The sequence below is a fragment of the Phodopus roborovskii genome, unplaced genomic scaffold (genome assembly GCF_943737965.1).
Source record: "Phodopus roborovskii unplaced genomic scaffold, PHOROB, whole genome shotgun sequence".
Lineage (NCBI taxonomy): Eukaryota > Metazoa > Chordata > Mammalia > Rodentia > Cricetidae > Phodopus > Phodopus roborovskii.
This window is the reverse complement of record NW_026126418.1, coordinates 32245058-32258548: the sequence shown is the minus strand read 5'-3', so window position 1 is coordinate 32258548 and position 13491 is coordinate 32245058. Positions and strand designations below refer to the sequence as shown.

The following is a 13491-nucleotide window of genomic DNA, read 5'->3' as shown; positions in this document are numbered from 1 at the left end:
TTAATTAGTTTTGCAATCACAATATAATTACTAAGTTAATGTACCCACAAGCTCACAAACACAACAAAATGGAAGAAAATACACTAGTTGAAGCCCAATGAATTGATTTCATAATCTATCTACAGATCTGAACCTGCAATAGAAACTACTCCTCTAGTGCACCTTACCTTGAAGTGGTTTTGTTCTTGAGTTGCTCTCCAATACATGAAATCTACACTACTAATGTTTTTTGTAAGAACTGATTAAAAGAAAAAAAAGAACTGATTTTTTGTTTGTTTGTTTGTTTGTTTTTTGAGACAGGGTTTCTCTGTGAAACAGTCCTGACTGTCCTGGAACTCACACTGGCCTCGAACTCATAGAGATCAGCCTGTCTCTGCCTTCCAAGTGCTGGGATCAAAGGCATGCACCACTATCGACAGGTGAACTGATCTATTCTTATCACTTAATTCTTGTTCTCAGAGGCTTTTCAAGTTTTTGCCTCTTATAGCAAAATCATACGTCTGTATCTAATGTGCATTTTCCTGATCACTAAAAATATTAACAGTCTAAAAAAAATAAATACGCCAGAGATTTTATCCTTAAAAAAAAAAAATGTAAACACAGCCAGGTGGTGGTAGGGAATGCCTTTAATCCCAGCAATTGGGAGGCAGAGACAGATGGATCTCTGTAAGTTTGAGGCCTGGTCTACAGATCCATTTCCAGGACAACCAAGATTACATAGAGAAACCCTGTCTCCCAAAAAACCAAACCAAACGGAACCGAACAAACAAACAAAAACAACAACAAAAGAATATGTAAACCAAATGTTTTGGTTTTCTTGAGACAGAGTTTCTCTGTGTAGTCCTGGGACTCATTCTGTAGAGCTGTTCTTGAACTCACAGATATCTACTTTCCTATGTCTCCCGAGTGCTGGGATTAAAGGCATGTGCTCTCCTCCCCCAGGATATTTTCTAATGTCTCAAGAAGACTAAGACTGTTCTTATCAGAACTTCACACAGGCAAAGTGACTTGGATGTCCCTTTGTTCTGTGACCTCACATGTTCTGTTTTACTTGCACAAAACCATATTAATAAGAAGTCTGAATAATGACGATTTTAGATTACCGTTCACTCATAGTTGTTTATTCACCCAGCAAGTGCTGATTGAGGACCTGGCTCTACCAAGAGTTTGGACAAACAAAACAGGAGCTGCTTCTCTGCTGCCTACTTTGGGGACTGGAGCCTTTTGTCTCTTGCAGAGGGTGACCTTTGGGCAGCTCCTTCCAACCCACATTATTTATTTATAAGTCTTTATGGTTAATATCCAGAGAAAAGTGTGTGTGTGTGTGTGTGTGTGTGTACACGCGTGCGCGTACACACACATGCTCTATTAGCTGCCAAGGACTGTGGGGATATCAATACCAAAGGAAAGTTTTTAAATGAAGGGGAAATGCTTTCACTTCGAGCGCTGTTTTAAATCTATGATTATAATTTAAGTCTTTTAAAGCACCCCGGTTTTTTCTATCTTCTGCAAGCACGTGTTTTTGTTTTAACTCTTTAAAAAGGGGGGGGGGAGCCTCACTTATTTTATTGGTGTGCCCAGTTTGCTGAGAAGGGCTATGAAAAAAACAGGTTTTTCAAACTTCGATAGTTCCCAATTTTGCCTTAAGACAGATGGACAATTCACATTGTAATCATCTGCAGCTTGTATCTCACAAAGATAAATCTCTAAAAACTTTTACTCTTCAAGTAAGTCTTTTTTGACCCGCAGGGAATGTTTGCTATTTTAAAACCCACGGGTCACGGGTAAAAACGGTCGACTTCCGAATTTGTCTGGAAGCATCAGGATTTAACTCAGCTAATGACTTCAGAGAGATAATGGTGTGGTTTGCCAGATAAGAAATGCTACGCCTGGGATAAATCAGCTAGTTGTGGGTGGTGTCGCTGCTGGGTTCTTTGACATTTGTTCATTTTTAAGAGATTAAACCACAGTAGAAATAAGAACGCTGAGGTTGGCTCTGCACGTAGTCTGGGCCAGCCCTCCCTCCTCCCGTGATGCACGCAAATCAGCGGGCCAGTCCCGGGACCACGGCAGTCACTTTCGCGCCACTTTCCCAGGACCGCACAGCTCCATAAAGAGCCTGCAGCACTAAGTCCCTAAAATGCTACTGTTTCAAAGCGCATTCAGCACTTTCCCGAGGACTTTCAGGATTACAAGAGTCGGAACCGCTTCGATTTTTTTTTTCCTGGGGCTTGGGTGCTTCAGGTACTGCTAGAGTTCACATCTTAGCTGGCAGGACCTGTGTCCCGGCGCGGGAAAGCCGGCGGCCCCGCCCCTCCGGCGGCGGAGTACACGCCCCGCCTCTGCCCCGGAGCTCCTGCATCTCCACTTCCAAGTGCTTGTGGAGTCCGAAGACCTGTCCCCGTTCCTGGTGCCTGGGTACCCACCGCCAGCATGGAGGCTCGCCGCGCGCGGGTGAGGCCCGGCCGGGTGTACCGGGGCGGGGTTGGTGGGTGCTGGACGCACGCGGGCCGGGGCCACTTCCCTCCGACCCTGCGAGTGAGAGCTGCTCTCTTGTCCCACGGCGCTCTTGATCGCCGCCAGGTTGGGGGAAGTCACATACTGCTTTTCTTCGGATCTTTGCACCCAGGGTAATTCTGGGCCAAGGAGGTGCGTCCTCTAGCGCGCACGGGGTTGGCGGCGCTCGGGCAGCCAGTGGTACGTGCGCTCGTAGTACACGTGCGCGCCGGAGGCTGGCGGTGGTGGTCGGCGGTCGAGTCCCAGCCTTTCCATTCCCCGAGACTTAGCCCGGCATTGCTCGCACACGGCGGGTGCGTGACTATCCACGCGTGCAATAATGGCCCTGGGACCCGCTTCCTCTGCTCTGGATCTGTGGGTTTAGGATTGAAGGCCTTGGGAACATCTCTTGAGAACTTGAGTTGTGCACGTGGGAAGAGGTATTGTTTTAGTCCCAGGCTGTAATTAAGCGCAGTTTAGGAGTCCAGCGATGCAAGCCGTGCACCACGGCGGATTAGTGTGTTTCCCTGCGTCCCCTCCTACCTACCCCTTCTCTACCTCACTTGCAGCTGCAAGCTGCCCCGAGTGGAACGTTACTTTTTTGCTCCAACGGAAGTCAGAACTTACCTCCTTCCCTGAAGAGGGTTGAAGAGTGGGGGGATGGGCGGAAAGGAAAACAGTGACGTGCTTCAAATAAATATCGGAGGTTCGGGATCCATGTGGGGAGGTCTGGGTTGGTAGGTGGGGTTTGATAACGGATCACCGCCCGTGGGGAATTGGGTTAGATGCACATTTGGGCACCTGACTGAAGGAATCGGTTTCACGTCTCCGAACTTCAGTTTTCTTCATTTAAGTGATAGTAACGATGCCACCTTCTCTGCAAAGAATTACACAAACATTGCTAGCAAGTCTGCTGCAAAAAAGAAAAGAAAAAAAAAAAAACAAACAAAAAAACCCACTCGCCATAAGTGGAACTAAGAGTTACACTGCCAAAAAAGCTCACCCCCGGCAAGGCCATTTGCTCTGTTTTTCTGTGTCTTTTTCATCAAGGAAATGTTTGGCTGGTGAATGACTCTTGATGGCCTGTCCTGGCTTGTTACAGCTTAGCCTGTTTCCCTGACAGCTTTAGATGAATGCCTCCTTTGAGGCTGACATGGAATGGAGGTAGATTGATTAGCAAAGTGAAGAGAATCGAAGTCATTAAGGAACAGTGCTGTTTTAGGCGATCCCTTGGTTTTTGCATTGTGTTGCCTTGGGCTTCCTCATCTGGAAAACGGTGAAGAGACTTGGGATCCCTTTAACTCCTAACAACACACACCGACTTTAACATTTACTGTAAACACCACACTTAATGAGGGTAGGTTGGGCAGCCTTCATCAGGGAAATGATTGTTTGGTGAGGAAGGAAGTCCAACTCTGCACCCCTAGACAGTCTTAGTCCCCATAGCACATCTGGGGCTGGTACTTGGCCTTTCAGGTTTTCAGTGGGAAAACAAACTGCTATTCCTTGACTCTATGTAAGATTATAAGAACTAATGCAATCCTTCAGAAATGTCATTGTGTTCTAAGAAATGGAAAAAAATGGCTGTGGTGGTTAAGTTACATTTTTTTTTTTTTAGTGAACAGTTCAGGGCTATAAATGCAAATGAATGGAGCATTTTCTTCAGGCTTTTCAACCTACACACACACACACACACACACACACACACACACACACACACACACACAGAGAGAGAGAGAGAGAGAGAGAGAGAGAGAGAGAGCCTGGGGCTGGGGATTGACCCTAGGGCTTTGCTTGTTAGGCAAATGCTTACCACTGAGCTCTATCCCTGATGTAAAAATTTCTAGTCTGGGGAAAAGTGCTACGTAGAGAGTGTTCTTAGAGAGCGCAGATGGAATCAGGTGTTAGCTGCCCTCCAGCTTGTATCAAGTGTTTATGGGCTGATAATACTTGATTTGTAAGGACTTGTGCAGAACCTCTGTATCCCTCCTCACTGGATTGGATGACTGCCATTTTAAAGCACAGGACCTGCCCAATTTTTGTATTTTGGTAAATTAGCATCACACTGCAGAGCCCAAAGCTTACATAAAAAGACCTCATTAGTTTGATTTTTGGCTGAGGGAGAAAAATTGCTCTGCCATCTTGCACTTTTGAAATCTCCTTTTAGAAGTACAGTTCAATTAGAAAAAATGAAGTTGGATTTTTAGGAACTGGCATTAAACTCTGGAGTTCAATATAATGCTAAATGCTTAAGACTGTAGGGCGGGAAGAGAAGTAACTGCAGATGTTTGGCTAAATTGATAAATATTGTTAAAATGTTAAATGTTCTCCAGAAGAGATCCTTTCTGAGAATTTTGACCTGAGTTGAAGGGAAAAAAAAAAATATTTTTAGTAGCAGTTGCCAGTCTTATTTTCTCTGTAGGGCCTGGAGAAAAAAAAATTGCATCTCTTCTGCTGGTTAAACCTACCAAGCTGAGAAATGATGTCTTTAGTAGTCCTATACTGCAGGAAGCATCTGACTTAATGATGTTGCCATTTCTCTTTGCAGCAAAACGCTCTCAAAGTAAAGAACTTAAAGAATGTCAGATATATGAAGTTGATTTCCATGGAAACATCGTCATCCTCTGATGACAGTTGTGACAGCTTTGCTTCAGATAATTTTGCAAACACAGTAAGTGCTGCCTGAGAATAAACAGAATTGAGTCTGCAATGCTCCAAATGCCCCAAAATGCTTTGTGCACGATTAAAACTGCTTGCTTTTTGCCTGCATTTCTATACAGCCGTTAGGAAAATATGGCATGCACTGTAATTTCATTTTGCTCTTTGCCGTGGTTCTAGGTAGTAATTGTTGGAGGTAGATTAGCTGCTTATTGTGTCCTTCTGAAATGTCGCCTAACCTAACACGACTGATGACTTGCTGTAACAACTCAGAAATCATTTGTAAACCTCTGTACCATTTTTCTTTGTAACAAAAGCCAGTCTCTTGTAGTGCACTTGTATATGTGATTTGCTCTCTGCACGGTTTATGGAAAATTGGTTCTTGAAAAAGAAAATCTCCACAACCACGTTTATTTATTTTACAGAAACCTAAATTCAGGTCAGATATCAATGAAGAACTGGCTAATTTTTTTTTTTGTTTGTTTGTTTTGTTTTTAAATTGAGGATTCTGATAATGAATCTTTCTGTGGCTTTTCAAAGGGTGAGGTGTAAGATTAAGCCATTGTGGATTTTTACAGAAACCAAGGCCAGATGTCACTAACGAATTGGCCAGCATTTTTCATGCCGACTCAGATGATGAATCATTTTGCGGTTTTTCAGAGAGTGAGATACAAGATGGAATGGTGAGTTGGAGAAGTTCACCAGTATCAAGAAGTGAGGTACATTTAGAGGCTGGAGAGATCTGCTCTGTGACCTCCCCCCCCCCCCATACCTATAGATCTCCTTTCAGTCCAGCTAGGAAACTGTTGACCAGATGGGGAATGTTTTCTTAATGTCATAAAGCCATTTTTACTAATACCCTGCTTGTAGGTATTACACTTCTTTTTTCCTTTTTTTTTTTTTTTTTGAGGTTCTATAAACCTTGGAACTTGTTAAATCAAGTTGGCTAGTCTTCAGATTGCTTCTAGCTGCAGATCTGGCCTAATCACAGATGTCCTAAAGACTAGCTGCATTGACACTTAAACATGCTGGTGCCCAGCCCAGTGTTGGCATGGAGCTGACAAAGCCGTTCTAGTTACCTGCATCTTGGGACCCTCTTAGGACTGCGTAGATGATAACAAGTAGGGCCTTCCCTGCGTCTGAGTTTGCTTGCTCTCTGGTCTGCTTTGCCTGCCTGTGTATGCTTCCCTCCCTGCTGTCTCCTAGCAGGTGGCACCTGCTGTGCGTGTGCTCTGCTCCCGGAATACCACGGGCTTAGACTCTCCTAAAGAAGTGGGGTGCCTAGACATCACAGTTACCTGCATGTTATTTTCTTTGCCATGCCTGGCAATGTCCCCTTAGAGGCCATCACTTGAATGGCACTAAGTGACAGCACTCTCCCCAAAACTATTTTATCACCATCGGTACAAATGCATGCCTCCTTCTCCTAATAAAAGACTTTGGTCTCAAATGGTTGATTGCCATTTGTTAGCTGGGGGCAGTCTGCAGATCTGGACGTGACCCACTTGTCTGTGGACTGATGACTACTCTAGGCAGTCTCTTAGCTCTTTGTAGGTAGTACCTTGTGATGAATAAAATGCCAGTTGATTGAAAGTGCTAAGAATTCATGACAATTTTATCTCCATCCGTGAATACTAAAAGTACACAAAATACTAAAAGCTGTCCATGGGGATCATTATTTGTTGGTACTGGGGATCAAACCCAGGGTCTTAGACATACTAAACATAGACTACCACTAAACCACATTCTCCTTCCGTTCACTGTTTTGAGGGTCTGGGGAGATGGCTCAGCTTGCCTTGCAAGTATAAAAACTGGAGTTTGATCTCTAGAAGCCTACATAAATGCTTAGTGGGTATGGTGGCTTACCTGTAATTCCAGCTTCTCAGAAGGCTGAGATAGGATCCCTAGAGCAAGCTGGCTAGCAAGATATGGCACATCAGTGAGCTCTGGGTTTGATTGAGAGACCCTGTGGCAATTAGAAAAGTCAGGGATGGTTCCTGATGTTAAACTCAGGCCTACACGTGCACACTCACACATGTGCACATGCAAAAATGAGAGTAATGTGTTCTTGGATCTTTATCTAGGAGTAGATGGCTGGAATAACTAGAGACCATTTAGCTGTACTAATTGGTATGAAGTGATACCAAATTTTAGGTTTTTTTTTTTTTTTTTGAGACTGGGTTTTTCTGTAGCTTTGAAGCCTGTCCTGGAACTAACTCTAGGACGAGGCTAGCCTCCAACTCACAGAGATCTGCCTGTCTCTGTTTCCCGAGTACTGTGATTAGAGGGGTGCAATACCACTACCTGGCTATGATACCTCATCTAGATCTTGACTTAACAAAAAGTTAGAGTGATTGATACCTACACTAGTCAGATTTGAAGAGTAGAAAGGTGGTGGTTGCCAGGGACTGGTGGTAGGAGGAATCAATAGTTTTTGCTTGTTTGTTTTTGAGGCAGGGTGTGGCAGTGTAGCTCAAGCTGGCTTAGAACTTGCTGTGTAGCTCAGGGTTCCTACATGTAGGGCTTAACTGACATGGGCCATCATAGTTGGGTACAACACAGCTTACTGCTGAATGGACTTGAAGTTTCAGTTAAGGAAGATAAAATCTTGAAATGGTCCAAGTGAAGGCTTCACAATAACGACGTGCATCTTAATCACAATTAAAAATGAATCGGAATTTGATAATTTAGGATACTATGTAATAGCATCATAGGCATCAAAACCACGTTTATGGGTGAACATAGATGTTCCTAGAGGGCTTTATGAAAATGACTAAGAATCATTCTTAAGGAAATGGGAGGGGGCAGAAGTTGCCATGTTTTAAAAAAATGATTCAGAAGCATAGTGAAGGTGGCCCAGCCTTTCATACGAGCAAGGGAGCGAAACTATTCTCCGGTTGTATTCATTTGCAAGTCTTGATTTTATTATTACCCATGATCCTTGCTGCCCTTAACAACTCTCTTGCTCTGGTTAACTGTAGAGACTGCAGTTGGACAGGGAAGGCTGCAGGACTCGAAGTCAGTGCCAACACTCCGGACCACTCAGGGTAGCCATGAAGTTCCCAGCACGAAACACCCGGCGGCCAGCCAACAAAAAAGCAGTCCCCTCAAAACCCTCTGAGAACTCTGCAAACGATTCCCAGTCTGACTCTGAAGAGGAAGATGGCATGAACTTTATGGAGAAAAGGGCTCTAAATGTAAAGCAAAACAAAGCAATGGTGGGTGCTCTGGTGATCACAACCCTTCTTAGCAACTCATTTCTTTTACCTCTTTTAAGAGCTGTTTCCATGGAGCTGAGATGACGTCATGATGTGTTTTGGATATTTATATTTGTTCTTATTTGGGGGGGAGGGAAGGGGCTGTGCTGTAAGTGTGTTGTCCTTGGAGGCCAGAAGAGGATATTTTGTGTTCCCTGGAGTTAGGTATGGTTGTCAGCTACCATGCTGGTGCTGGGAACTGAACCCAGGTCTTCTGCAAGAGCAACAAGCGCTTTTAACTTGCTAAGATTTCTCTTCAGCCCCTCCAGCTGCTTATTAAACTCCTTTGAGAGCTAGGATAAGCATAGTAGGGAAATCAGAAACCTTGACTGTCAACTTTAAAATTAAACAGAAAGTTGAGGAGTAACTGTATTTCTGGAAATTGCCTGTTGTCACCAGTTATAATTTCTGTTTACTTTCTTTCCCCCCCCCCCACCCCTTTAGCTTGCAAAACTCATGTCAGAATTAGAAAGCTTCCCTGGCTTATTCTCTGGAAGACATTCCCTCCCTGGCCACAGATCCAAAGGTGTAAGTACTTCTTTCTAAACTTGTTTTGGACAAGCCAGACAGATCTCTGTTTAGGATCTTATTTTTCTACTGGGGAATAGGGTCAATAGAAACAGCCTTCTTGAGGCTCTGGTGACCTTTGCATCTTGGACACTTCAGCCATACTCCTTTTGATCATCTCTCTTCTTCACACTAGCATCAAGGAAGATTGACAGCTTGTTTCTATGTCCCCAAGCAGCATGTTTTTGTACATGCTAGATGCAAAGTATGCATTTTTTAAAAACATATTGAGGGAAAGAAAGCACAATTTCTCTCGTATCCTCATTATGGTATTTGATTGTGTCCCAAGGGATTAAGCTGATCTGAAGGGGGTGGGTAAAATTTGTTGTGTTGGCTATGGCAGAAAAGAAAAGCCTGCGTTTGCCTTCTTCCTCATGGGGAGTCAGGCTGGAAGCCAGCAAAGAACGGAGGGAAGACTCCCAAGCATTCTTTGTATGATATGGAGGTAGCATATGTGTTCCAGGAGTCTAGAGATGTCATAGGAAAGGCTTTTGGGTCAGGAGCTCAGGTTTTACATATTCAGTAACTAAAATAGAAGAGTAAATGGAAGAAGAATTGAATAAATAAAAATTACAGTGGTTATATGACTTTAGGGTTTGTTTGCACGTTATGAAAAGGGCAAAGAAAATATGAAAATGGAGCTCTTCTTTTACCTAGAACTTCTTAAGGGAAAGTTGCAGGTTCCCCAGAGTGCTACTCCTCTCTGTAATAGAGCAAGTGGATCTATATCGTGTGTTTCATTCACCAGTCAAAGCCACCTAGAAGGCGCACATTCCCAGGTGTGGCTTCCAGAAGAAACCCGGAACGGAGAGCTCGACCTCTAACCAGGTCAAGGTCCCGGATCCTGGGGTCTTTGGGCGCTCTGCCCACGGAGGAGGAAGAGGAAGAAGAAGAAGATAAGTACATGCTGGTGAGAAGGAGGAAGTCTGTGGACAGCTACATGAATGTGAGTCCTCACCAGTATCTATCTCCTTATGTTTCCCATCTTCATGAAGCTTAGCTTTGAACACAGCCTCAGACCATTCCAAGTCATTAGTGTTGCATAAGCAGACTTAACCTGGTTAGCAGACAAGAGTCATATTTTCAGCTTATCGGTATTGTAGGAATTATTTCTATGCTTTTTGGACAGTTATCCTTACAGTAAGTTTATGTATGGGCTGCAGCCTTTCTCCATAAGCAAGAAACTTCCCTAGGTTGAGTTGAGTTTTCTGTGAAGTTTCAAAGGAAGCATCTTGAGATTTAGGGCTGCAGAGAGGGTCTCAGCTTTGTTCATGCGTCTTATTCAGGACGATGACGTGCCCAGAAGCCGTCGCCCTGGATCCATGACTCTTCCACATATAATTCGCCCAGTAGAAGAAGTTACAGAGGAAGAGATCAAGAATATTTGCAGCAACTCTAGAGAGAAGATCTACAACCGATCACTGGTGAGGGCCCCAAGGTTACGTATGTCTAGAAACAGAAGCACCCTCCGGAGGACAGACCGCATCAACCCTAAGGGGGGGTGTACATGGTGTATGGTCTGCATATTCATGCCTATACAGTTTTTTTTTCCTTTTCATAATCGGGAAGAAGAGTTTTACAGTATGCCAGGGATTTAATTAGTGTTTATGAAGTCTGCAGTAGGGTTATGTCTTCTAATTTATAAGTTGATGCATTCAGCTAGGGTTTGTTAAGGGTGTATGTATCGACAACTACTGGAAATGCAATGGTGAGCTAAAGATTTTTTTTAAGAAATGGATTTGGAAGAGGGATAAAAATGGTTTTGGGTGAAATTTTCTTTTTCCCTTGCTGGGGATCAAACCCAGGAACTCAAGTGGGTTAAACATGTACTCTGTCCTTGAACACCCCCCCCCCCCCACCAAGTAGTTTTGATGCTACTATTGTACCACCAATAGAGTGAGACTCCTGGCTTGGGACACTTGTCTGTGTGTAGGTACTAAGTGAACTTCAGACATCAAGTGTCAGGTCCTTTTTTTACCAGTGTGGGTATTCTTTGTGCAATTTTTTTGTTTGTTTGTTTTGTTTTTCTCTACAAAAAAGCAACGTTTGCTTCTTCTCTCATCCATTCCTCCTTTCAGGGTTCCACTTGTCACCAGTGTCGCCAGAAAACCATTGACACCAAAACAAACTGCAGAAACCCAGAGTGCTGGGGCATCCGGGGCCAGTTCTGTGGTCCCTGCCTTCGAAACCGCTATGGCGAGGAGGTCAAGGATGCTCTGCTGGACCCGGTAGGAGCCTTCAAAGGTTGGGGAGGGGCTTGAGCTCTTGGTGGCAGGAGTTTTTGGTGTGCTTGCTGTATGGATGTAACTATCCAGGCACCTCAGGCTGCTGCTTAGAAGTTGATTCTCTTCATCCCTGGGGGTTGTTGTGTAACTTTCTTGAATTATGTCTGTGTGAGTGTGTGTGTGCGCGCGCGTGTGCACGTGCACGATCATGTTTTGCCAGTGTGTATGTGTGTGTGTGTTCATGTTTTGCCAGGGATGGAACCCAGGGCCTTACATAGAGCTAGGCAAAAGTTCTCATGCTGAATCAGAAACTCAGACCCCTGTTTTATGACTAGTTATTAAAAACAAGAACAAAAAAACCACACAGGGTAGCTGGATGGTGATAACACACACCTTTGATGCCAGCACTTGGGAGGCAGAAGCATGTGGATCTTTGTGAGTTCCAGGCCAGCCTGGTCTACAGAGCGAGTTCCATGACAGGATCCAAAGCTACAAAAAACAAACAACAACAAAACCCCACAGGATAAATGAGTTGATGCTAAGTACTTTAATGACTAAAGAAAGAACCAATGGAGGGGATGTGATACTTATCTTTAAGTTTCCCACAATTCTTTAGAACTGGCACTGCCCACCCTGTCGAGGAATCTGCAACTGTAGCTTCTGCCGCCAACGAGATGGACGGTGCGCCACGGGAGTCCTGGTGTATTTAGCCAAGTATCATGGCTTTGGGAACGTGCATGCTTACTTGAAAAGGTAAAGGCCACTGTGGTTTTCTCTTTCATGTCTGAGTCTTATATTCGTTTATGTGCCTTAATAAGATGATAGAAGTCTGAAAAGTGGCTCTCTTGGGGTGGGGGAATGTTAGTGGAAATACATCTTCATTTGAACCAGTCATAGATTTAACATTCAGGTTGGATGTCTAAGATACGTGCATTGACAATACATTGACAATATGTATGTTAGGGCTCCATAATTTTTTTGAGAAATGAATTTGCTTTTCTAAAGAGAATTATTGTTTGAAAACTTGTCTTGACAGCCGGGTATTGGTGGCGCATGCCTTTAATCACAGCACTTGGGAAGCAGAGGCAGGTGGATCTCTGAGTTCGAGGTCAGCCTGGTCTACAAAGCTAGTTCCAGGACAGGTTCCAAAGCAATACTGAGAAACCTTGTCTCAGCAAAACAAATAACAAAAAAAAAAAAAAAAGGAAAGAAAACTGTCTTGACATCTTCCCCTTTGTGTTTCACAGTCTGAAGCAGGAGTTTGAAATGCAAGCCTGAAGATTGGCCACCTGCCTTTGGGCTTCTCAAGGCTCTCTTGTTCTTGATATTGTCGTTGATGGAAACCTGAATAAGAATCTTGGTGAGCAGTCTGTCTTAGAACGTGGTCAGGTTAATGTTGTTAGAGTCATACTTGTTTCTGAAACATCATGGAAGGCATACTTCTAGTTACATTTGAGCTACTGTAGTTTCCCAAAGCTTGCCCTGGCCCTACCTTGTAGCTTCTCTACTCCCGTGATCCTTTACCACCACTTAGTTTCTGAGATCTTTTTAGGCAGCAATTTTAAAAAGCGTATTTGTCGTATTGGTGGTGAAGTAGTCTCAGGATGTACCCAAGCACTTAGCTTGTGAACTAACGGTTCTGGTGAATTGCATAGAATGGCCCTTTAACTTGTTGACATAAAGAGTCAACACATTCAGTTAGTGTTCAGTGTTCTACTGGCTGATGTTTGAAATGGATAAGGCAAAGGCACAAAAAAGGTCTGAAAACGATGTGGAAAAATTAGTCATTATTGGGAAGTAGGGTAGCACATGGAATGATTTTCTGGAGACTACAACTCCTCTGTAACATGCTTGGTGTATACCTTGTCACAGTTGAGACCCGGTTGCTGCTGTGCTTAAGTTAGAGTGATTCATCCGGTTTATACAGTTACCCAAAGGTTTGTGGTAACGTGATACTGTAATTACTTAAGTTGCTGTAGAAAAGGCATTCCTGGACATTAAGATGCTGAAAATCTGCAATGGGCCGATTTGAAATCTTGATGTTACAAATCAGAAACTTAACTTCACTTTGGTTCCTGGTGATTTCCTGAAAAGGATACCCTGAGGGTCATGTCCTAAACAGTTTTGTAACAATGAGCAGTGATCAGTTAGAGATGGGTAGATTTGAACTTGTTAAAGAGTTACCTCTGCCAGTTTGCAGGCAGATGCTGGGAGTTACCCTCTTTCCCCTTTCTTTTAGTCGGGTCATTCGGTAAGTGACTGGTTACTGATTCCCTCCCATGTGTATC

General features: G+C 43.8%; 1 protein-coding gene across 2 annotated transcripts; it reads left to right on the top strand.

The window, feature by feature from the left end:
• The first annotated feature begins 2370 nt into the window (after positions 1-2370).
• Cdca7 (cell division cycle associated 7) lies at positions 2371-12718 on the top strand. Of its 2 annotated transcripts, XM_051184473.1 has the most exons (10): positions 2371-2454; positions 5045-5167; positions 5733-5837; positions 8136-8372; positions 8856-8939; positions 9727-9924; positions 10265-10402; positions 11057-11206; positions 11820-11956; positions 12451-12718. In XM_051184473.1, exons 1-10 carry the CDS (start codon positions 2434-2436, stop codon positions 12479-12481), a joined length of 1224 nt encoding a protein of 407 aa, XP_051040430.1. In that variant the 5' UTR covers positions 2371-2433; the 3' UTR covers positions 12482-12718. The 2 variants fall into 2 exon arrangements, with proteins under 2 accessions (XP_051040430.1, XP_051040431.1); XM_051184474.1 differs by lacking the exon at positions 5733-5837 and having other exon boundaries at positions 12451-12715.
• The last annotated feature ends 773 nt before the right edge of the window (positions 12719-13491 follow it).